At 38.9% G+C, this 26,606-nt stretch overlaps 1 protein-coding gene and 1 pseudogene across 1 annotated transcript; one reads left to right on the forward strand and one right to left on the reverse strand.

Moving 5' to 3' along the window:
• The first annotated feature begins 6,721 nt into the window (after positions 1–6,721).
• Positions 6,722–6,830, forward strand: LOC127142175 (uncharacterized; annotated as a pseudogene).
• A 10,460-nt stretch (positions 6,831–17,290) lies between these two features.
• Positions 17,291–26,549, reverse strand: LOC108880071 (ganglioside-induced differentiation-associated protein 2-like). The gene is made up of 3 exons (XM_018671498.2): positions 26,209–26,549; positions 25,514–25,657; positions 17,291–21,315 (listed from the first exon to the last, which is right to left on the reverse strand). The coding sequence occupies exons 1-3, from the start codon at positions 26,272–26,274 to the stop codon at positions 21,274–21,276; spliced, it is 252 nt and encodes an 83-aa protein (XP_018527014.1). The 5' UTR covers positions 26,275–26,549; the 3' UTR covers positions 17,291–21,273.
• Between the last annotated feature and the right edge of the window lie 57 nt (positions 26,550–26,606).

Genomic DNA, 26,606 nt, shown 5'->3' on the forward strand with positions numbered 1-26,606 from the left:
AGTCATTACCAGAACTGACTGTGTTTCAGGAATCATCAGACTGTGATGCCATGGTGAGCCAAAGTACTTTCAAATCTGTGAGAAGCAGAAACAATGTGGAGTATTTCAGCAGGGTGTTGTGTTTAGGAACTCTCCAGCAGGGACTTAAATGTTCCACAGCTGCTGATGAGGCTGCTGAAGAGTTTGTTGCCACCAGTTAAATGGAACTAATGTGTGTTGTAATTAATGTTGAGAAATGCTTTCATATCCTCTCTGTTCCTTCCTGTTTTTGGTGGGACTGTGCCGGGTCCTACGGGTTAGCGCAGATTAATTAGTACTTGGCTCGATTGAGGCTAATGTACTGTAGATCCCTGAGAAACCTCATCAGCATCCATGCGAACCATCCAAGAGTAATGAGCTGTGGCAGCGATAGCATCTGTTTTCTGGGATGATGATTTCACTGATTATGTGATGTGTGTGTGTTTTGCTCATTCATATGTGTGAGTTAGTGTATTGTGGTGCAGACACAGGATCATGTTGACAAACCTGCCTGCTCATGTGTGATTCTTCCAGCAGAGGATGAAGTGCTGTGACACTGGGAATCTTTGTGACCAATGTATTGGTGCCAAAGCTGTTTCTGCCCATGTTGATGCCCTGAGCCAGACGTCAGAGACGTCCACCTTGGCTTTTGAGAGCTTTTATGTTTTCATTTACAACATGTTGTTCATCAGTGAGTAATCATGTGCACACTATCCTGGTTTTGTACCTATTTGGGATATGATGTCAATCCAGAACATACAGCGAGTAACTTGTTATTCACATTCCTGTGTACATGAACCTGTGAATAAGCAGGATTCACTGATGATATGACAGTAAGTGTCAGAGTGTGTTTTTTTGTCTGTTTGGCTCCCTGCCAGCAGTAGCATCTCAGGTCACCCATGGCCAGTGCATAGAAAACTCTCAGGCTTGGCTCAGGCTCATCTCATATATCAGGTCACGTTTCACTCCCTAGAGCAGAAATCCTTTGAAAGACTTTGCAGGTAGTTGCGGCCCATTAAGTACAAATTGCATTTACTCTGCATTACTTTGATTCATTGATTCCCTGCCACCCAGAAACCCATTGGTGTCTATTTAAACTTCATGTTCATGGCATTTTTTCGGGTTTCATCAAGCTTCTGGGTTGTCCAATCATCCACCCGTCTGTCCCCTGGCGGGAATTTCATTACATTTAGCACAAACATCCAATTGGACTCAAGGAAGATTAGAATTTAGTGGTCAGAGGTCAAAGGTCAAGGTCACTGTGACCTCACAACACACAACATAGTTTTCACCGTAACTCAAGAAGTCATGCACTGGCTATGACAAAACTGATACAAATATCTAATAGGATAAAATGATGAATTGATGACATTTTATATCCAAAAGGTCAGAGGTCAACTTAAATGTGACATCATAATGTTCTGCAAAAACACTTTTCTGGCCATTATTCAGTACCATAGCTCAGGAACAGACCATATTTCCTGTAACTGTACTGGTTGGCAGAGCCGTAGATTATGTATTTTATTTTTACTAATAAATACAATGTGATGGATGCTGTGACTCTCTATGGAGCAAAACCTGCAAGCCAGTTCAGGCAATTAACTTTGTTGCGCTGCTTCATGCATACTTACAGGTCATGCTCCACTTTCTGAAACACATATTTAAACACCCGTGCAGTTTGCCAGTTTATATAACCTGTCACAATGCCCTCCTTCTCCTCTGCCAATTCTGCTGCTGATTTGGTGCCCTGTGAATATTTCCACAACCTGCTGCTGCTGCTTACTCAGCTTTGATCAGCCCCACCACCACATCAGCATCCACCTGTAGATTCTGGCTCTAGTTTCCAAGAGAAAGCTATTACCTAATACTATTCCCAAAATGCTGTTTCTCTGCAGGGTTATTTACTGTTAAGTATGTGCTGTGGGAAGTTAAGAAGCAAGAGCCAAGACACCAAATGTTATGACTGTGCTTCATTCTTACAAAAAGGAACTTTTCAAAAGTTCAAAAGTTGACTGCAGTTTTTTCAATAAAACAATTTTGGCTAAGAGTGGTTGATTCAAATCTGTTAACTATTTGCCTTCAAGAACACTGCAATCATCTAATGCTAGTTTATTTGAGGTTCCCAACAACAGCCAAAAGAAAATCTGGGATGTAGCCTTTGTCAATTAGGCCCCAAAGCTATGGAACACACTAGCTATTATAGTTACTTATCATTATTATTACTATAATGATTTGTTCATTTTTTCTATTTTCAGTGCATGTATAATTTCTTTATTGTAAAGAACGTTGAGCTGCTTATAAAAGGTGCTCTACAAATGAAGTATTTCTATGTTTCAGTTTGACCCCTGCAGACACTCTGTGCTTTAAGCTCAGCTCATCCCCCTAGTGGCCTCACTCGTCCATTATGTTCTGACCCCATCCTGCCCCCTCAACATTACACACCATTCAGAGAGGCAGACCCAGGACGGGCATCTAGTTTTAATCAAGTGAGCACATGCTCAGATTGAATTACTGCCACATATCTGGGCTCTGATAAAAGACAGGCCAGACAACTGAGTTGACCAAGGCACATTCACACTCAGAGTCCAGGACCTAGCTGATTGTGGTCCAAACTCCTGTGTTCCATGAAGCTGTTTTCTGCAATTAGAATACTGCCTCCAGACACAACTGAAACACCATCTGTTTTTGATAATATACCATAAGTAATCAGTGTTTTATGGATTGGAAAGGAGGATTGATGTCTTCAAAGCTGACTTGAAATGTATGGGCAGATTGTAGGGCTATTTTTGCAACATTACTACTTTTCTCCTCTGAAATGCAGCTAGTTTATACTAGTTCACCTGTTTGGTCTAGACGGAAATAATTTGACAATTACTGGGAAAAATGTTATGAAATTTGGTACAGACATTCATGGGCCTCAGAGGATGAATCCTACAGACTTTGGCGATCCCTTGACTTTCACTCTAGTGTCACCATGAGATGAGACATTTGTATTTCAGAGTGAAGATCTAGACATCTATTGCCATGATTTTTGCAGTACATATTTAAGGTCCTCAGTAGATAAACTTTAATGACTTTAGTGATCCTTTGACATTTCATTTTGCACCACCAGTGAGCCAAAGTTCTCTCTCACTCTGTGAAATGTCAACATTTATCACACAGACAGGCTATAGATAGTGCAGACATTTCACAGCTCTCAGAACATGTATTTTTACTGCTTTTGTTGAATCCATGACTTTTTCTCTGACGCCACTGCAAAGATGACATTCTTGGCTCAGAGTGAAACGTCTCAATGACTGTTGAAAGAAGAGGAAGAAATTCATGTTCTCCACGTGGCTGCCAAGACAGGAGTATCAAATCCCCACAACCTGAAACCCTAGATTCACCATGTGCTCTCAAATGAAGTTGTTCTGCTAAGATATGTAAAGTACATTCCTCTGCACATAGGGCATGACAGATAAAGTACAAACCCACCTTTGATATGTGTGACTATAAAGACTAAAGGCTTTGCTTGTAACATGAGTTTGCAGTTTCCTGACACAACCTATGAGGATAAATAGGTATTGAACTTTGATCTTTTAAGTAAAGTACATTTCTGTTGCCCTTTGGAGCTGTCTGCACGAAAAGTTGCTTAGTGTAGCTTTACTTAGAATAATAAAAAAATGTGGTCTAAATTAATCTTCTTTACACAGCTCCAAATCTTTGAGATCCTTGAGAAAGGAATACATAATTGTTGCAATATAATGCAGATGTAAACCTAGTATTACACTACATGGACACCAAATCAATACAGTCATACATATGGGTGGCAAATTGAAGGAAAAACCTGAAAAATGATTGGAGAAACAGGATGACAACTCTCTCATCCATGGGGCATGAGGAATCACTGAACAGTGTGATGATTATATAAATAATGCGAATCATATGCTGTGGCCTTTGCAGTCACCAGATCTCAACTCAGATGAGATTTTGGACTGACATGTTGGACCATCACCATCATCATCACCAAATGAGGGAAGAATGATGAATGATGTCCCATCAGTCCAAGAAAGTTGTGGAATCAATGCAAAGGAGTATTGAAGCTGTTCTGGCAGCTTGTGATGGCCTAACACCTCACCAAGACACATTATGTTGTTTTTTTCTGGTTAACTTGTCACCCATCTGTATGTTATTGTTGAGAGTTTCATTCCAAATCCATTGGCATTTGTATGCTGCTATAAAAGCACTCCCTAAACTGTTGCCACAAAGTTGGAAGCACACTATTGTCTAAAAGATCATTGCATGCAGTAGCATTAAGATTTTCCTTAACTGGAACTAAGCACCATATCTGAACCACACAAACAGCCAGACCAAAAGTACACGTAAGTGTGTGAACAGTGACATCCACAAACCAATAAAAATAGTCCTTAAGATGAGTAACATTTAACCCTTCTCAGAAGATCAAGTTCAAATCACTTTTAGTTTAATCTGAAGCATAAAATGTATAGTATCTTGACATCCTTACAGTCTGTTACGTTGCATGAAAACACTAAGATCCCTTTGTGGAAATGTACAAGGATTTAAAAGTGACACCACCTAAGAACTATCCATCACAGCGGTCCATTAGACCCATTAAACTTCCTGTTCATGTGGCGACTGCCTGGACTTTGACCTGCAATGGAAACAAATGAACATAAAAAAAGAAAAAGTGTGAGAAGTTGAGCAGCTCATGTAAACTGTCCACCCTTCTCAGGAATCGAGCAAGCTGTGCAAACATCAGCAGCCACTTCCCCCACCGTGCAGAGCCCCAGTGGAGTGCCATATATATGAAGACACCAAGGACCCGAGAAACAGGTGATGGGTGGTGTGTGGAGGGTGACTGACCTGTGGCTGAAACAGAGACAGAAAGGGGGAGGGTTAGCATGTACCTTTCCATGCACCAGTGATTTGTTTCCCAGAAATACTTGCATTAAACCCCTTCAGTACACACACACACAGACACACCACCACTACCCGTCAGTCTATATAAAGCATACTCCTACAGCCTCACAGATCCTGCAACAATCATGATGGGATGGGTGTGCTTACATGTCTGTCTCCTGAATATTTATGCACATATCTTACCAGGAGATTCATTTTGACATATGTGTGCTCAGCAACCTGCACATTTCCAGCAGAGCCACAGCTAACACAGCATGTGTTTGGCCATAAATGCTGAAGAACCTCAGAATCCATCTGACTGCTTTTATACCATGAAAAGTTATTGGCCAAGCGTTTTTCTCTGTACTCTTAATGTACTCTGACATGCTGTTCCCATAATATCGCTTTAAGATATGGCCTCCCTCTTCCAGGGTGTCTGATCACCTTCCAGGCAAATAAGAAAATGGGACTTTATCTGTGCACTCTGTCAAAGAGCACATGTCTCACACCATGCCTGCAGTGTGAAGAACAGAGGTTAGATAAGGTTATGATTGCCTTTTAGTCTAAATACTTCAAATTTGGTGATGACAAACATCGACGGAACCAAGCAGTATGTTTCACTAAACTGCCATTTGCCTCAGCATCCAAATGATTCCTCTTGTTTTTATTTTCATTACAGTTGCATCTGCTCAGTTCAGGTTCAACATCAGGTTCAAACAGGAAATATGAACTGGCTGGATTCCAACAACTGGGTTTCACAGTCTCTATCAGTCTCTGGGTTTAACTGTTTGTAACACTGCACTCACAATCACATACGAGGAAGCTCATGTTTCTGAGTTTCTTCTCACCTCACATTCACACATTTTCTTTGACCTTTTTCAGTTTTTATCAGCTCAAAGAGAGTTTTGAAAAGTTGATTCAGAGAAGCTAAAACTGAATTAGGCAAAGGATTGTTGGTGTAGTGTAAACTGACTTTTCCATTGTCCATCTCACTAGTTCATAATTCTTCAGCTTGGTTGCTGAATATTTTAGGCATGTACATAGCAGAGGAATTTGGAAGGTTGTTTTTTCAAACGTGCTTTGTTAGAGCCTAAACCTGTGACCTTTCAGTTGAGGACAGTCACTGTGCCTGTGAAGGACACATCTCAAAATTAAAATTTTTCTTGAAATCCATTTCAAGAATGGATGGTAAACATATATTTAAAGAATTTGAGAATGAAAATTTACTTAAACAAAACAATGATGCTGTTTAACTCAAGAAAGATAATTGCTGTTGAAGTTTTCTGTTGTGTTTGTCCCAACAGGCATCCACTGATCAGCTGTCAAAGGTAAAACACATGCTGACTGAGCGAGAAGCTTGCAGTTTTCTTAATATGAAAGTGAAACTGATGTGTTTTCACAGGTTAATACAGCAGAATTGCAATCAAAATAAGCATGCATTGAATTCTTTATTGATTAATGGATTGAAAAGTCAACAATTTTATAACTGTATCCACTGTAGTGGAGCAAAATAGCAGTGTAGAATAAGTAGAAAGAAAGAAAGTTAGGAGACTAGTGAGAGACAGGTTTTAAAGAAAGAATGGTCAAAATAAATAGCCTAGGTTGCAATTGTGCATCCTACACTGCTAATAATATCTAATGGCTAATGATAATGTCTTTTCTTTACCCCCTAAAGAGAGATGGGTATGGTGACACCATTCAGCCTTGCTGCCAATTATTATTATTGTTGATTGCTTTGTGAAAGAACAGATCTGTCAGTGTTATTTTTGAATGTATAAAGGGTCTGTCTTCACCAGCTGCTGTAGCTTATGGCCACACCATCCTGAGCACGTCTGATCTCGGGAGCTAAGCAGGGTCGGGCCTAGTTAGTACTTGGATGGGAGACTGCCTGGGAATACCAGGTGCTGTAAGCTTTTTGTCCCCATCTTTTCCTGCCTATCTTACAACAGCAGAATGCTGCTTCCTCTAGTTGAGGCAGGGCATGTCAAAGCACTTTTATTTTGCAGCCTGTATTTCACACTCTGTTTTGTACTTCTATTTTATGTCATGTCGCTTTCAGCAATCAGAGATTAGGTGCTGGAAAGTTACCTCTGTAAAGTCTGCACTGCTGCTGAATGAATGAGCACAGTCTGGGTTTTCTGTCTAGCAAATTGATGTACGTTTTGAGTGAAATGTTTGATCAGACTATACAGAAAATTCTTGATGGGTGGATTAGTTATTTCTTAGTTTTGCTGACCACTGACCACTGTTGTTGACAAGCTAACCCAGCTAATAAGCATTTACAATTTGAATTTGCCGTTTAAGGTTGTGTGTAAGTTTACAAGCCATATGATTTAGGTGGACATTCATGTCAGCAATATTTGTAGTGACTGGACCGGTGTTAAAGGAATCTTTTGGCTAGGCTATGTTTGTTGTTGTGTGTCTTGACCTCATGTAATCACTTCACTTGCATTGCTGCCATTGACAGCCACTGAGGTGAAAAAATGGGTTAAGGGGCGAGCCAAGATATGGTCATGCTTACAGACTTGCGTTAAATAATTTTTATTCGATACATGTTGGACTGCCGTTACTAACCAGCTGATGTTAACTAGCTGTTTCCATCGTGCCCTCTCCTCTTACGTTTAAGTGGGTGTTTTCTATTGTGTGTGCCAGCAGAACACTTTCAGGAATACATAATTCTATTCTTTTTGCTTAGTTATTTGACGCTTGGGTTATGTTGGTGTGATTCGTGACTGTTTTGCTCACTATATTATCTAGTGTGAGAAGGTTATGTTGGTGGACACAGGTTATACATAGCAGCTTACAAAAAGTACTCCCATGTGTCTGTATAGCACTTTCTTCCTGTAATGGTATTGCAGAATTGTTTCTCCTTAAAATTAAAAATGGTAGCTCCACCCTGACTTAATTTTCAATTCTTGCAGTCAATATGTTGAACAAGATGTGTGAGCTTCCATAATAACAGAACTGCAGAGATAGTGGAATTACATGGTCCAGATCAGAGTCTACATTAGCTGGTATTATGTGTAGTTGTCCATTAGATGAAAATATACAGCTAAAATGTCTGGTGGACAATATGACCATAAAATATGGTGCCAGGATAACAGGTATTTTTTAAATATGGGCCTTATTTTCCCATGTGTTTGGGGGTTAATGATTGATAGGTCCAAAAATCTTTAGAGTCTGTGTAGTACTGAGCCCAGCCATTGTCTGCAGTAAAGTACATCCACTAAAGTGCTTGTTTTTGCCACTGACAGGCTCAGATTGTTATCAGAAGTGTAGGATAGGATTCCTACAGAGATAGACCTTGTTGTTAAAGAGTAAGTTGTTTTTTATTTAACCAGAAACATTGCTATATCACTACCGACTCTTGACAAAAACAGCAATTTTACAGAGCAGAACACAGGACTTGCTGAAATAAGTGCTAGTTTGTTTGATACTATAGGGGAAAAAATCATCACAGGCTTGCCAAAACTGGCATTTCCTGTGTTAATCTGGCATCTTCTCCAGGGTCTTTGCCATTTTACTGCCATAGTGTACCTCACAGCTTTGGTCACAGGCAAGCAATAATATCTCATAATAATATCTCCCCACCACATATATTTTTATATTTTACAAAATAGCTGTAACGTCCAAACAGAGAACTTACCCCCATCTGACGAATGCTTATTGTGACTGTGGGCCACAGTGCTGCACATGAGAACAGTAACAAAGCAGGCTAATTTTTTAATTAATCAGTTTCTTAAATTAGTCTTTGATTATGTTCTGGCCTACAATCTGATGGCTTAGCAAAAAACTGGCCCAAGACCAAACTTACTTGGCGACCCCTGAGATCTTGGTTTATAGAAAGGTTTGTGTGAAGCTGTGAGGAAAGCAGCTATGCATCTTATTTAGGTGTAAAGTAACTGACATTTTGTCCAACATGTTGCACACTTTTTAAATCTTTTTGCGTAAAAAATATTTGTCCGATTTTTAATCTGTGATCTTGTTTTATATTCCAACCAAAGTAATACATCTAATTATCTTCAGTATCAAAATGAAAAACATAAAAGTTGCATGAATGAAAGTACGTAATCCTGGAAAATAATATAGAGATAAACATTCAACGCCTGATACTACAAATGTAAAATTTTGGTTTACATCTGACAATTGAGACATACTCTTGATGCAACCATTCTGTAACAAAGTTGGTAAATGCTGTTTTCTTTTTCTCTCTCTCTGATCTCTTGTACAGGCCACAAATGAGGAGGATGTGTTTGCTGAAAGGATGAGGACTGGCATCGTAATCTTTTTTTTTTTACCTTCAACACAGACTATCCAAAGGAACATAGGTACACCTTTAAAGTCATTCACAATATCCTCATGAGCACTGGTAGTGGGCCACTTGTGTATTGTATGAGAGACAGACTGCTGCAGAACACCATGCAGACTGGTGCTCTAACACTGGGGCAGTTGGATGAGATGGTGTTAGAGCACATGGCTCTCTCAGACCCTCAAGTTAGGAACACTGCCCTCTCCCAGTCTTCATGAGGACTTTTAGAATGAGTCAAGTGGTGTACCTAAGTCATTTGGAAACTGTATTTCAAGTCAAAAATGAGATTAACCAGCAAAGCACAGGTGCATGGGAAGTCTGTTATTTAGCGCTGACAAATGAAATGTGAATGAAACAACAAACAAACAAACCGATTGATACATTTAAATTATGCAAAAAATTGCTTTTGCCTCTGCTGCTTTGACACTGTTTGATCATGTGACTAGGCTCAACTCAGCATATTAGCATGTAGCATGACTCCTACACTTTTACTACTTAAAATACATTTGTTGGAGTATAACTTTAACAGCTGTATTTGTCGTCAAACAAAAAGTCTAACATAAATCAGTACAAAAGGCACAACAAATGCATCAGGGTAACTATGTTACCCTCAAGCACATCTGCAGTCCTGAGCAGAAGAACGTGGCATCTGTAGAACTGGCACTGACAGAGGAGTCCAAGTGGCACGTCATCCATGTTTGCCTCAGCAGGCAGCAACACCTGAAGACAAGAACAGAGAACTGTTATCAGTGTTCTCTACAAAGAGGCAAAACTGTAATCTGAGATTTCTATGATGTGTTTTCCATCACACCACACTGACAGGAAAATGATCATTATTTTTTATTTACTTTTTGGAAATATTTACATGGTCACATCTATAAAGGACTAGAATAAACTATTGATTTATCAGTAAGTTAAGATGAAGGATCTAGGTGTCCTGCACATAATGCTTTCAGATCATAAATTAAAAATTTACATTGCTCATCTTGTTCAGTTCTTTATCATTTATTTCATTTCTGCAAATCTTGGAAAGTGTCATGTGACACTGAAACGTATTCCACGTAAGGCAGTCCACAACCCTGCAATAAACCCCATCTTCTTTAAATTTCTAATGCCAATGTATAATGTTGCTACAGCTTCCAAGACTGAACACCATACATAGTGTTTTCCGTACATTTGTGCAGGACTTAGGTGCACAGATTTGATAGGGGTGTAAAAGAAAAGTTTATATTTTCAATGCAATTTAACATCATTTGTGGACCATTATTATTACCACAAATGTGTAAAAATTTTGGAAAAGGTAGGGGAGATAATAAATATGTAACACCCAAAAAGCTGAAAGACAAAACCTGTTCACTGAAGTTCACTGGGGTCCAACTACAAACATAGGATCTAAGAAAAGTCATGTAGTTATTTTTGATCTCCACAAAGATTTTACATTAATTTGGCTTAGGTGGTGCCCAGAACGGCTTCGGTGTTGCACCTAAGCCTTATAATGGTAGGGAAAACCCTACACACAATACATACTCACATACAATACTGTGACATTTTTACAACTTATTATACAAAGATATTTCAATTTTAGCTATAGAGGGTTCAGTTCTGGCCAAAGAATGATCAAGTTTAACCTGAGGATGTTCAGCTGAAGGCAGAGGAGGTTAAATCTGAGGCTGCTCTGGCTAAAATCAGCATGCCTCTGGCCGAAACTTCCTTTAACTAAAACCTCTCATTAAAACGGTCCTTCCACTAACACTTCCTCTGACTAAAATATCCTGTGGCTAACACCTCCTCTCACCAAAACCTCCTCTGACTTAAACTTCCTCTGGCTAACTCGCAGCTAGCTATCACGTAATAAGGTCAACTTTTCCAGTCCCAATACACTCCAAAAGGCCTGAAACATGCTCCTATGCAACTTATACATAGACAAATTTGGACCTGACCCTAGAATAGGCGTTTTCAGTTTTCAAACCATGTTTCTAGCAATAAGCATGTAGGCGTATTAGCATACCAAAAAATGTTTGGAAGAAAAGGAGGATAAACGTCATAAACATAGGTCATAAACTGCCAATTTGAGGTCATAAATACTATAGCTACCAGAAAACCTTTTAATGTATGCACAACTAAGGCAACAAAACAAAGTTTGCAGCTTCAACTATTCAATTTTTGCATTAAGTGAGGCAGATCAAGTTGGCTGAGATCACAATCACTTTTAAAATGTATACATTTGCGACTAATACAGTATAGAACATGTTGTTAAATAAACAGACAACTCACCAGATTAGTGGTTAGTACAGCAGAGCTAGTTCGTTGATTAGGTCCTTAAAACTGCTGCGTGCTTGAGGAATTGCTTGAGGATTTTGAGGTCTGCTAAGTGCTTAATGTTATTTGGGAAAAGCGGTCACACCTTTCTAATATATGCATGTACCACAAGCAAACACTGTACATCCAGATAAATATTCTAGATAAAGCTGAAATGCCACATTCCTTAAAAACAAAGTGCATTTGCTGAGTGCTTTTACAGGGATAATGAGTTTACATGCCTCGATGTGTCCGTCAGTGTCTGCATACCACAGATGTTGCACTTCTTATAATCAGTACAACAGCTTATCTGCACCACTGATACTTTTACTGTATGCATGCTGCATTCAAATAAATACAGCATGCCTGGGTATCTTGAGTGAACATTTGTTTATAGGTGGACAATGCATCTCTAATAGTCCTTTTATGTAGCACTTTTCAACAAGTTAGAGAGTACTTAACAAAAAGACATTGAACCAACAAAATACATATAAACAGATGAGTAGGATATAAAGTAGGTGAAATAAAAGGGACTGTGAACAGTTTGAACCCTGCAGACACCAACCATCTATCCACTCTGTACTCTAAGCTCAGCTTGTCCCCCTAGTGGCCACACCTTTTCACTTTGATGTGACCCCGTCCTGCCCCCTCAACACACACCATTCAGAGGCAGACCCAGGACAGGCATTCAGTTTTAATCAAGCGAGCACCTGCTCAGTTTGAATCGTTGCCACATATCTGGGCTGGGACAGGCTGGACAACTGAGTTGACTAAGGCACATTGTACTCCGAACTCCTGTGTTCCATGAAATTCTTCTCTGTGATTAGAATTTTGCCTCCAGACGCAACTTAAACATCATCTGTTTTTGATAATATACCGTAATTAATCTGTGTTTTATGGAGTGGAGAGGAGGATTGTTGTTTCAAAGCTGGCTTGAAAGGTATGGGTGGATTGTAGGGCTATTTTTGCAACATTTGTACTTTTCTCCTCTGAAATGCAGCTAGCTGGTTCACCTATTTGGTCTAGACTGAAATCAATTGACAGCTACTGGATACTCTCCCACTCTCCCATTCTCAGATATCTCAAAATTTATCACATGAACTGGCCAAAGTTGGTAAAGATCTTATGGTTCCCAGAATGTGTATGTTACTGACTTGGATGAACCCATGACTTTTCCTTTAATGGCACCATGAGGTTGACATTTTCGGCTCAGAGTGAAACATCTCAGTGACTACTGAGACAATTTTATACTGACATTCATGTTGCCATCATGCCATCATCAGGTCAACTTTCAGTTTGTCCAACATCTTTGTTACTTAAATACTTGCAAAACTAATAACTTCCCATCAGCCTTAGCTCTACTTTGTGTTCTAGTACTAACTAGCAAATGCTAGTATGCAAAAATTAAGAAGATAGATATGTTATATGTTATCTTTATACATGCATCAACATGTAATCACAGTCATGGTAAGCATGTTAGCATGCCAATATGACCATTTAGCTCAAAGCACTGCTGTACAGACATACAGCCTCGCAGAACTGCTAGCATGGCTGTAGATGCTTAGTTTAGTTTGTTCTTGCGCTTTGCTTGTGGTGTCCCTTCTGTGTGGTATGCATCAGATTTTCCTCTGTTTTTTGTGCCAGTTGCCTCTGTAGTCATTCAAGTTTTTTTCTTACTTTGTTTGTATTCATCTTCCCTTTTATTATATTGACCAGACATCTTAGACCAATCTAGACTTTCCTTGGGGTCACAAATGCTTGGAGTGTGCTTACCAGTGGTTAAAAGGGACAAACCACCACATTGGACGGGTTACAGTAAATAAAATGCACAACCAAAGAAAATGACTCATTCTCTACAGCAGTATCAGTGTTAAACACTGATACTGCTGTAGAGAAAACTCAGTGTATCAGTGTTAAACACTGATACTGCTGTAGAGAATCATAATAAAATGGCAAAATATCAGCAGGAGGAGATGTAATGACACTGGAAACTACTCAACCACTTAGCATTCCCTACAAGGTCTCATTAGTGCGCCCACACACTTTTTATCAGTTTGAATGTCATCTTGACCGAGCACAGTCTGCAAACAAGTTGTACTGTCAGAGAGCTTCCTTATACACTTCACCATTCCCCTGTTGCTTTGTGTACTACTAATAATTACTAATGAACAGTTTTACTTTTTTTATCATCTGGAAATCAGATCTGGTTTAGTTGATCAAGGGATCACACACTGAATCTGAGCTTCAAAGGGGCTGTTGAGACCTAATGGCTTTGAGCATGTTGGTCATGAAAACCGATTGTATCCACACATGGGTGCCGACTGCGTGGTTAAAAGTTTATTTCTGTCTTCTTTGCACTGCTTATATCTGTGTTTAATTTGATGATGTTGTTTACCTACTTTGTCATCAGCTTGTCCATCTTTAATTTGGGTATGTGAGAATGTGTGAACCTTATGTTGTACAAGGAGCCTGCAGATGAATCAGTCTGGTTCACCGCCTTTCCCTTTCTGTCATACTCCCCACAGGTAGTTCTGTCAAACTACAGGCATGGTGATGTGAAGTTAGAGCTGATCATGGGAAAGATTACTGTGTAAAATAGCTGCACACCAGCCCATGCTACAGTCAGCCTAGAAGCTGAGATGAGTCATGAGGCTTTGAGGCTGCATCTTCAACAAGAATGCTTGGAGGAGTTGGATTCAATTTATTTGAACAGGTGAGAGCAAATAATGTTGTTGTCTTTTTAATACTAACATGGCGCTTAAAGGACTAGTTCAACATTTTGGAAAATACTCTTTATTCACTTTCTGTGTGGAGTTAGATGATAAGATCGATACAACTCTGAAGTGCTAGAGTTGAAGGCAACTGGACTTCTTTTAGGCTAGAACTGTTCTAGGACTAGAACTGTGGAGGCCTTCAAGAAACCTAAAAGAAGTCCAGTTGCCTTACACTCTAGCAGTTAAGACTACCATGACCTCGATGACTGAGAACCTACACAGACATCGATACCACTCCCCATTTCTGTACGCTAAATGTGAAGCTTCAGCTGTTGAGCTCAGCATATATCCTGGAAACCTGTCTATGTCCAGAGGTAACAAAATCCATCTACCAGCATCACTAAAGGTCTTTTCGTGTGGTCCTTAGGCAATATAGGCAGATTTAAAGTGAAGGAAACATGGCCTCTATCTGCAGTTTTGAGAAGTTTTGAGATCGTACAAAAGTCATTTCATTTGTGTTAAGTTGTTAATAGTAATGTAGTGATTTTGTTACCAACTGATCCCATAGACATAGACAGTGACATGTAGACAGTGTATGAGTGAAGCTAATCTACTCTCCCCATTTAGCTAACCTTCAAACTACATGAGGAGATAATAACATGGCACACAAAAGTCATCATCCACAACACTCAAGAGTGTTGTTTTTTTCACCCAAAGATAGATACTTGCAAATCTAGTGGCTGTATTCCCACAGTAATTTAAATCACTAAACTAGATTTTTCCTGGAGTTCTCTGACGATGAAATGTCAGTTTAAGTTAAGTGGAGAAAATACTCACAGAAAGCATGTACAGTGCCATGCAATGAGCTCATGTTTGAGAGAAAGGTCAGAACAGAAACTGTGTTTAAAGTGACATTTTCTTAATTAAAATGACATTTACACAATGTCTAAGCTCTGTGTAATGGGTTCACCCTTCTCTGCAATTTAAAGTTAACAGCCCGGGCACAGAAAAGTCCCAAGTCCTTGAGACAAGCAAAAGTTTGACATTTGGAGATTGTTACCACTCTCACGTCTGTATGGTAAATATAAAGCCATGGTCTAATGTTCCGCAGCTCTATACAGCACATAACTGGAGCCTCAAAAAGATGTCCCCCAGCTCTGTATTTGCTTAGTATGACAGCAGTATGGACTGCTGTGGGAACTGCGTATGGCTGAATGATAAAACAGCAAACTGTATGTACTGAGGCACAGTGCCTAAAGAGCAAAAAATGTCTAACTGTCCAAATATTTATTGTATGGACTTTTATGTGAACATTGGTATGTTCATTATTACCAATTACGACTGCAGTAATTTACAACAATTTGTAGATGTAGATGAAGATAAAAAAAAAAAAGTTTCACGTCAACTGTACACTCCATGTTTGCATGTTTCACTGCAGTTAAAAATAACATATTTTAGTGTAATCTGAAGTCTGGCCAATAGCTAGCCATGGTTTCTTGTGTTTCACTGCTCTGTCTGCCTGTCTATTTTGACCAGCTAATCCTTGCCTGTCACGGAGGGAGGGGTCCATACAAGATGGATTTGCTCGTCCACTCGCCACAGCTCTTCATTTACAGCATCCTTCCATCCTCATCTCCTGCTCAGCACTTTAATCCATCTAGAACGAATAGAGAGATTAAAAAGCAGAGGATGAGACATGATGAAAGGGGGTCACAGTGGTCAGCAGAATGTGGGCAGGTGAAAAGACGGGAGGCGCTGAGGACAGTGGTGAGCAGACGTGGAGGTTGGAGGTTTTTAATCAGCGAAGGGCCACTTCTTCACTTCCTGGAACATGATGCTGTTTTCCACGGAGGTAAGGTGAGACCAGTGGGAGAAAAAAAAAACATGCTTTGAGTGCAACACCTGCTGTTTATTCTTCTACTTCAGCCACTTGTGTGTCTCAGTCTTTCCTGTGTTCTTAAAGGGAAAACACACCTAAATGCTGGATTTGGCATTTACAAATTTTATTTATATTCTATAGCTATAAAAAGCAAAAATGTCAGGATGAAGTAAACTTTTGGCTGCTTGGTTTTTACTTATGATGCAATAGTTGTACTTAAGTAAAGGATCTGAATACTTATTTCACCACTGGATAAATCTATAGCCATACAAGTTTTGTATTTAATGGTGAAGTGACATCACCATCATGCTGCCCCTACTGACCGACATCCCTTGATTGACTCTCAATACTCATTCATTCACAATGTGGTTGAAGAGAAGGATGCAAACACTTGGATATTTCATTCAATGTGTCTAAAAGGTAAGTAAATAAAATCCTATGTTGGCATACCACTCTAACTTGAATCTTAGTTTATGTTAGTAAATTCTGGATTTTATCTTCTTTTCCATATGCAGTTAAGTAACAATTCTCTAGTTAGTCAAGTAAAAGCCCGCTAACAGGAAAAGGAAACTTGACAGGGATGATGGTTTTACATCTTCTCACCTCTGACATGTTAAAATGCTTGAACTCAAAGCCACAGGAGGTTCTCTGAAATATAAAGCACCCATCAAACAGTTTCCATGTAAACTCTGTTCGACAGATTTTGTCTTAACAGATTTAACTGCAGTTTAGGGGTAAGCTCGCCAACTTGTTAAAGCTGACTCGCTTAGACTTGGGGTTTTCTTAGTCTGGCTGATAAACAATTTTTTTTTTCATCACTTATCAGCTACATGTGATATGTGACCTTTCTGCAACACAAGCAACTCTTTAGACAGATCGGAGCCCTCTGTTATAAGAAAAAAAAAGAAGTAATTTTAATCAGTGTACAGTTAAAAAAAAAACCCAACAGTACAGGACATGTGAACACCAATGAAGTCATTTCCTGTAAGTCCTTCACAGTCGTCATTTTTAAATCATTAAAAAAGAGATCATATTCATTTCCAGACAGTCAAAATTTGGCTCATCATTTATATACATTCAGGTATAATCACAGCTCTGACATTAAAGTATATCATGATGACTTCACTGATCTGAGGCCATGGTTCCTGGTTGTTTCTTCATAAAGGAGACAACTGAAGGGGAAAACAGTGACACCAGATTTATTCAAATTCTCCATAGTTATAATTTCTGACACTCTGAACAACACATTGTCATGTTCAGTCTTTAAATCTTTATTTTTGTGGAAGCATCAGGGGCATTTTGTCAATGTGTAAGAAAATTCACTAGTTTTCAGCATGGTTTTACTTGGAATCATCTCACCACATCAGATGTTTTTCCCTCATTTATTATCATTATTGTTATTATCATTATTATTATTATTTGAAAAATGAGATTTAAAGGCTTTTAAAAGCTCATTAAAGTTATTTTTCTCATTTTTTAACTGTTCGCATTTTCTTCTCAGGGTGATCAACTGTGTATTGATTGAAAATGGAGCACAACATTCATCGAACTGTCCTTAAGCAACTGACACATCACATCTTCCCATTGGATGAGTCTACAAAATCTAACATGTAAGTTACCATTTAAGAAGCCTTAAGTTTCCAGCCGAACTCTGTATGATAGTGTCACATGCTTCTGCGTCAGGATTTTTATATCCCTATCATCTGTTAGTGAGGACATTTAAGGACAAGAGCTTTAGCATGAGGAGTTTGTTTTCTTGCCAGCAGAAGTGAGTTATTTAAAAATACAGATTCCTGATTTCTTGACAATGAGTGGAAACACAGCAGACAGGACTGGGGTGAAGATAGAACTACGTGCAGGTGAAATCCCTCACGTCCAGAAGTGAGGGACAGACGTTAGTCAAACAGAATCTACATTTATAGTGATAGTGTTACCTCTTGGGGTACCAGACAGATGGGGTTTGCTACATAATGACTGCTGGAAAGTTCAGTACATTTGATTTGCAATTGCCCTGATAAAGTAAACCCACCAGTCTGGTAGTCCAAGTTAAATAAAACTACTTGTGATTGTGAAAACACCAAGTAAAGTAGAGCTAACTGTGCAAATAACAAGGAAATTAGTGACTGAGGAACAGAACCCTCACTTGAGTATTTTTGAACACTGATGGGCTTGGATTGTTATTATAAGTGTCTGACAATATCATGGATAGGATTCCTACAGAGACAGACCATTTTATTAAAGAGTAACATCCTTTTTGTTTAATAAACATCGCTATATATCACTAGACTCCACAGACAAAAACTGTAATTTTACAGAGCAGAACATGCTGCTGGAATACCACTGCCTTGATCTGTAAATTTGTTTGTGCTATGTTAATGTCAGACACTTATAATAACAGTCTGAGCCTGTCAGTGGACAATTATTTGACATGGACAAGTGACCATTATGCAAGATTTTTGTCCCTCTCAATCACCTACACCCAAAAACATGGGAACATGGCCCACTTTAAAAATACTGGAGTTATCCTTTAGCAGACAAACAGGCACAAAAGACTTGAAGCTCCAATGGCAATGGCATAGAGAAAAGAAAAATCTACCAATGATACTTTCCTTCATCATGTGAATGTGAGATAAAACAGCAATTCTTTACCCTTGTTGGCTTGTGTACCTTTAAAACAAAGTGATGCCTTCTTGTGAAACATCAACAATTCAACCAAACAGTGACTATCAGAGGAAGGAGAGCAGCCAAAAACTCAGCCAGCATTTCAAAGATAAAATTTACAATTGTAAGACAATTTGGAAGTAAATACATGAAATGAAAGGAGGAGAATATTGTTTGTGATCCCATCCATCATCTCCTGACCTCCAGGTTGAAATCTGCCAGCATAAAGCTGTATAATGCTTCTGCAGACAGCAAGGATCCTCAGCTTGACAGGTAAGCTGCCTTGAGAAAGACTAGTTACTGTATCTTTAGACAGGCACTACTTTAGAAGAAGAGATGTGTCTGACTGTCTGTCTTGTGATTTCAGTTTTATCTATAAAGTTTCAAGAAACAGTGAAACCTATCCAGAGCCTAAGGTGAGGTCCTAGGTTTGCTTATTTTTATGTGACCTCCAAAGTGTTAAATTTATAACAATGTAAAACAGAAAGAACAGCAAATTCTCACATTTGAAACTGGAACCAGTGAATGTTTTTGTTGAATAACTCAAATGATTGATGAATTGTAAAAATTGTTGACGATTAATTTTCTGTTGACTGACTTGCTGATTAATTTTTTCAGTACAACTTTTAAGAAGTACAGTGAGTTTAGGAAAAAAGCATATATATGCCCTGTTATTATATTCTTGCACTAGAGGAGACTGCAGTTTCAGGCCCACTGTCCAAGGATCGCATTTCTAGGACTTTTTGCGATAGCACCACCTAGCTAATTAGGTAGCAGTAGGGGTAGGGTTAGAGTTGTTCTACACACATGTAGAAAAGATTTTGTATGGTAGCAGTGTAATGAAAAACTAAGGTCCTAGAAATGCAGTCCTACATCTGCTGTTCAGAAATTGCAGCTGCCTCTACTGCAGAAACTTGCTACTCTTCTAGACACACCATTAAGTGGGAAATTACAAATTTCATGCTAAGAAAATGCAACAGAAAAAACAAAGAGTTTGGACCCCAGAAGGCAATCAGCAAGGTTTTTGTGATGCAGATATCAGCAGTATTTCATTACTCCTTAAGTTACATTTTCACCTTAAATTCAACCAACCACTTTGTGTTGGATTTAAAGGTGCTATATGTAAGTTTCTGCTATTGCTACATTGGTCGCTTGCTAAGTCCTTGAGCCATCATTTTGTTTACAAGACAAGAGGTTAGAATATGCTCTCTGGTCAGCACTACTTCTTTATCCTCTCATTTTAGACTAATGCTACTGCCCTGCATTTTTGCGAAGTGGTATTATGAGATGGGATGGGCTGGGGGTTAGTTGATTAGCATGCTAACTTAAGTAAAAGAAAAGAAGTGACAGAATTAGAGGCAAAATAAGTGTTAATATTGCTGCTGCTTTCCACTGTGGGAGACAAGTCTTGGCAAAAAAGGAATTAACTTTGATCCTGAATTCACAACATTTCTTCTAAACTGCTAACTGCTGTTAATGCTAACAACAGCTATGTAGCAATTGAAAAAACTTACATACAGCAACTTTTAAAGAAATGCTGTCCTGTAAAGCATTAAATGAGAAGTGTGATGATGCACTTATATCTGTCCCTTAAATATGAAGCTACAGCTAGCCTGGCCCTGCTCAAAGGTAAGAAAATCTGCCCACCAGCACTTCTACAGCTCACAAACTAACACACTGTATCTTGTATGTGTAATTTGTACATAAGAGTTAACCATTTCCCCTTGCTTCCAGTCTTTATGCTGAAGTTGATGCTCCATATTACCTAGCTAGCAAACAGAATGACATAACCTGTTACACAAGGAGCAGTATTTTTGTCTATCAAAGAAAATCTCCCAGGCGTGAATTTTTATCCACTGCCTGGGGTTTTCTGAACGGGGCTGCAGGAGACCTCAGTGGTTGTTATTACGGCGTTGTACCAGGTGGGAAATTCCAACTTCAGACTGAATTTGACGCAGAATTAGTCTTTACCTCATCCAGAGTTTTTGCAGTCCAGAGTGGCACAGTACAGAATTAAATAGCATGGAAATCCAGACAGACATCATCTTCCAAGGTCCAGCATTTGAAAAGTCTGACAGTATTCTGAGACATGGATGAGGATGTCTCGTATGACCGCACAATGGAAAAAGCTTTGAGCAACTGTCAGGCTTGACATGATAACTTCATATTTAGGGATGTTTGAGGAAACTGCTGAAGAAGAACTCCTGGTGTAAGGCATAATCCAAAAAACCATACCAGATCCACAAATAGTCTGTGGGTGAGTGAGAATGAACACTCAACAGGCCACATGCTGCTGAATGTGGGCTTTGACTGTTAATTTTGTCCTTTTTGGCAGGGACAGAACACAAGGAGAGTTTCCCCCACTATGCTTCAGAGTCTCAAAGAGGAGGTTAGGAGGTCAGACCACATGGGCAACATGATGTCCATAAATTGCTTCCATTTGACATGCTGCCTTTACCTTGTTACCCCAGCAGAGAGGTATGATTGGTTGTCTGTCACAGACCGGAGGACTGAGCAGGATAGTAGGGTCCATTCACCTGAGATGGGGGGGATAAAAAAATCAGCAGGGTTTAAACAGATCACAGGAGGAAAAGTAAGTCCATCATGTGGTCATAAATTCTCACATGAAAGTAAAGGCATCCAAATAATCACTGCTAGTGTGAATAAACAAAGGTTAGTTGTTAAAAAGCTGGGTCAAAAATCAATCACATGTATAGTACATCATAATGTATATTTCCACAACATTAATTCCATCATCACAACAGCTTTATGTCATACTCACCAATTTTCTGCTTTGGGTTTGTCTTGTTTTTATTCACCAACTGAAATTGTTTCTGCTCATTTTTTTCTGCATACAGTACAACTTTTTGAACCCACCGCAGCAGGTCTTTGTGCTCCAGTTAACAGGTAGGATGAAACCACACTGCAGTGGCCATAGCCTCAAGGCCTTGAACGAACCAACCTTGCCACGTGCGTTGGGAGCTTCTCTTGGAACACCTCTGAATCTTCATTTTGAGTCCTGAACGTCAAAATTCTTTGAGTCTGTTCAAGAATTGCACTTGAGTTCTCTGAACTACCAAGCGGTCTTCTAACCACTACAGCCATTTGATCATACATTTAACTGCTATTTCTCTAAGCCTTTGAATGATTGCATTGGTTCTTTGGATTTCAAAATGACAATAAAGTTGAATTAACACCTCAAAAACAATTTCAGCACAAACTGATCATAATGACCTTCATGTAGGTAGGATTTATTGCAGGACTGTTGTATTAGACCATATTAGTTTTACCTCGGGGTAACTAATAAACTAAAGCCTGTTTTCAATAATGGCTTGGCACTCTGTAGTTGTGTTGAATAAAGGCCACCATTTGTGAATTTAGCAGCAAATTCAGCAGCAAACATGTCCATCTGGGCCAATCAGTTAAAAAAAATGTCACAGCACTGACAAATGATTTGTGGTGGGTGTTCAACCCAGGGGGAGGTGAGCTGCACTCAATTCACAAGCAAAGGACTGGACATGAATGCATCATTCTGGCAGACTTGTGGCTGTATATCCACACAAATATGGAAAGAAGAAATATTATATGCAAGAAGAGATTGTTTTGATGGGAGAGTATCTGCGTGGGCTGAGTCAACCATGAGAAAGACTTCTTTCTCCCTACTCTGGCTCATACATTTATAATAGTGACTAGTCCAGTGGTCTGTACCTTATTACAGTTTTGAAATCAAATAATTTTCCCCAAGTTCTGGCAAACTCCAACCAGAAAAGTCTGCAGTTTATCATAAGAATGTACAAAAATATGTATAATCCCCTTTGGTCAGTTGCTTAAAATCTGGCCACAGGTGTCAAAGACAAACAATTCTTGTCAATGTATTTCATTTCATTGGATCTCTCACTCCTCTTGCTCAATTAGTTCTCTGATACTGTCTTAACTTTGGTGCAATGTCAGTGACTGTAACCATGACAACCAGACTGACCCCAGAAAAAAGTGTTATGAAAAAAACGAATTATTCAACAACAACAAAGCAAGAGGTGGCATGGTTGATTCATTATTATTATTTCAGTAAGGTTAGGTCCACTGTGGTTTTATCTTTTCAATGCACTTTCTAGGTAAGAAAATCCTTACACAGAGTCAATTTATGGGTAACAATCTAGAACCACATTTTTATGTACAATTTTTTCCCCCTCCCCTATTTATGATGCAGAGATTATACAGTGCAGTCAGTAAGGAACAGGGACTGACCAGAACTTGAGGTTTATATTTAACTCTGAGTCTCACATCAGATGAACACAGTAGGAACTGTAGTCCAATGCCTTGACTAATGCTAATGCTAACTATTACCATCACTATTAACATCATTAATATGGCAACTAATAGTATAACCACTTATGCTGTGGATGAATGGATGGATGGATAATGTAACCACTGCAATCTAACCCTAATAGAACAATTTTAATGTTATACCAAATCTTAACCACTAATAATGTTAAACCTAACTTTACATTTTTTGTGTTAAATGGTATACTGAACTTAAGCTAAAGCTCAAAGCAACAAAATGTCAGTCACTAATGTTTCCAGGACAACACAGGGTCTAACCACAGACAAACAACAATATAATCTAAAACAGGTACAACCTTTAGCCCCATTTGTCCTCACATGATCAACAAAGACACTATATAGAATCATTATCTTGTCCCTATGTGTCCTCAGTGGTTTTGCATCAATCTAAAATCCAACCTTAAAGTGTAGTTTTTTTTCAGCTGGTGCATTATCAAAAAAGATTTTGGGGCAACAAGTACTCCCATCACCTGCAGGTCTACCTCCATCCTGAAGCTAACTCACAATACCAGCAGTAAGATGGATCTAATATGTGTATTTGTTCGTAGGTTTGCAAACGTCTTGTTCCCATTTGCTCATGTGCAGTCCAAGTGACTAAACCTGATTCATTTTGAAGAGGGTGGTACAAGACTGTGGTACAAGTTTTTCCAGTATGAAAAAATTGCAACAGACTTCACAAGCTAACATTCCATGACTGTGTATTTGGTTACAAAAGTGTAGCTTTCGCTACTTTTGAACTGCCCTGGCATTTTGATTCATGCATTCATGTCACCACTGAAGAAAACTGTCAAAATCATTTCATGGAACCTTGTATGAATCCAGACAGAAGAATCCAAAACACAAAATGAGCTTAACGTTACTGCTCAACTGGACTAAATATCTCTCAATCCTTATCCAAGATTCAACAAACACATGTATTCCTTATATTAGCCAATATAAGCTACAAACCACCTTAAAGTGAAAATACAGAATCAGATGACAGCCAGTCAGCCATAGAAAATCCAAACAAGATTGCCGGATCCTTTAGATACATCTGACATGAAAACCAGCATTTCTGATGTCTTAATTCAACACATTCTTTTTTTTTTTTTTAAAGCTGGCTTGAATTTCTTTTTCTTCAAAAGGACTTGCAACACTTTCTCACAGGTCAGTGCACAAGAACAAAGCTGGTGAAAGCTGTACAGAGTTACTTCTTTTTACAGCCTTGCTAAATTAAAGCCATTGACTTCAGAAAATTATCTTTGCATCTGATCCCAAATTTCAAAGAGAAACAGAGCATCCTGGACAATGTCATTTTAATTGAGTTTGTAGGCTTACTGATTAATAGGTGTCATTTCTATAAATGCACATATACACACAAACACACAATAAACAAGACCTTTACTGATTGTTTTGCCTTCTCTGATTTTTCTAATTTCGTCTCTGTTCTGCTTTTCACCCTTCAAAAAGAGGTGATGAATGATGCTCAAAGTAAAACACATATGAGTGTAAACACATTTAAGTGTTTATATTTGGCATGCAAGGACACAGGGTGATCAGCGGGAGGTTAGGTTTCCATTAAAACACAATAAGCTGGAAAGCAGATGCTGAAACTATACAGTATGTAACTCAAAACAAGAGGTTTGTGCCTCTTTCTACCTGCAAATGTGAGACTAACTGTGAATATGAAAAGGGAGTTGCAGACACATACTTGTATATATCAAAAGGAAGGCAGTCAGTAACGATAAGTTATGTGCGTCTGAGCTCTATAAAGCTGCAGCATGCATCTTTTTTAGGTTCAGATGTTCATCAGACATCAATCAAATATTTTGGCAAAGGCAAAACTTTAGCTAAACTGTATGATCAACCATGTGTTGTAAAGAGAAAGGCATTAACCAACACCCTGAAAATTGGACCCATCTTATACTCTCACTAGTACCACTTATAGACAGAAAGACATGGGTTAAGTGTTTAGCCCTGGCTGAACCTGACTCAACTAGTCTGGTTATTTTAGTGAATCACTCACAGCTAAAAAACACAAGTGATTCATCTTAAACCCTGCCAAACAGGATTCATATCACAGGAGCATGTAAGCCATTTATATGTATGTGGTAACAGGATTACATGAAAGGTCCAGAAATACAGGACAATAATTTATCTGAAGGTGGGGGATACACCAAATATTAAGAGGCCAAAGAGTTAAACATCCCTCCAGGTGGTGTGATACCAGAACATTGTTGCTGTCAGGTCAGCAGCTTGCCTGACAGGTTTCAAGATTTCAGAAATTGCATTAATTATGATGGGGTTTTGGAATTATCACAAAAGGTAGCCATAGATCATGTACCAACAATGTTTCTGTGTCTGTATATGTGGATGGATCTTTCTGTGCATGTATGTCTGTGGGATGGTGCTTACCCGTGCGTCATACTCCAGGACAAATGGCGGGATGTCAATCTGTTCAGGTTTGATGCAGGTGAAGAGCTGGTGCAGGTTGTCCAGGTAGCGGACTTTGTCCTTCATCCCAGACACACTGAAGGTGGTGAAGAACCACGTTGAGACCTGGAATGGGTTGTGAAAAATGGAGAGAGAGGAAATAAGAAGAACCTCTTCATCAGTGAAGGATGGTTTGATCTTGATTTTATGTTACCAAGATATTAATCTTGCCATAACCAACAAAGAAACAAAATTGAACACAACTTTCTAAAGCAAACAACAGAAACTAGATTACATCTAATGAAACTTTAATGATCCCCAATGGGAAGTTTGGCATTGCAGCAAAAAATACTGTAGTTCCAGTAAACAATAAAGAAACAGATATAAACTAGAATGCACTTAGAGCCCATATCGCCGCCAAGGCTGCTCAATTCTCTAGATTTGTTATTCTCATGGCAGAAAAACATTCAGAAGTTTTGATTTTGCATCTGGATCAGGATTAGCATCTAAATACACACTGTGATGATTAATATCTCATCCTAGGAATAAGGCCTTTGTCTGAGGACAATTTTTTTTCCAAAATTCCTAGGGAGTGAGACATGATTACTAAACTGTTTAAAATGATAACGTTGCTGTAACAGGCAAATTTCGCAGTCAGGTTGACAACATAATCTTACCTTAGAGCGAAATGTTGGATGTACAAAGTAGAAAGCCTTTAAATTCCTTTTAAACCTGCAACACATAGACAACAGAAGACCTCAGCAAGAAACATTTACAGCAAGGTTATGACAGGGACTCATGGTTGCACAAACACAACAGAGAAGAGAAACAGAAGCTGTGTGAAAACGAGGGCTATGACAAAGATGAGGTGAAAGGGATTAATCCTCTGAAATAAACGACAAGATCACTATAGTTGTGTTAACAAGGATGTTCTCCAGCCCTTCCATCAGAATGGAAACATTTACCACCCAGACACACATTCAAGTACAAACATCCTGCTCCCCATCAGTTACTGAACAAGAACCTTCACACATACAGTATGTGTGGACTGCTTAAGGCCAATAACTAGTCAATT

This window comes from Lates calcarifer, unplaced genomic scaffold (assembly GCF_001640805.2).
Source record: "Lates calcarifer isolate ASB-BC8 unplaced genomic scaffold, TLL_Latcal_v3 _unitig_826_quiver_1622, whole genome shotgun sequence".
Taxonomy (NCBI): Eukaryota; Metazoa; Chordata; class Actinopteri; family Centropomidae; genus Lates; species Lates calcarifer.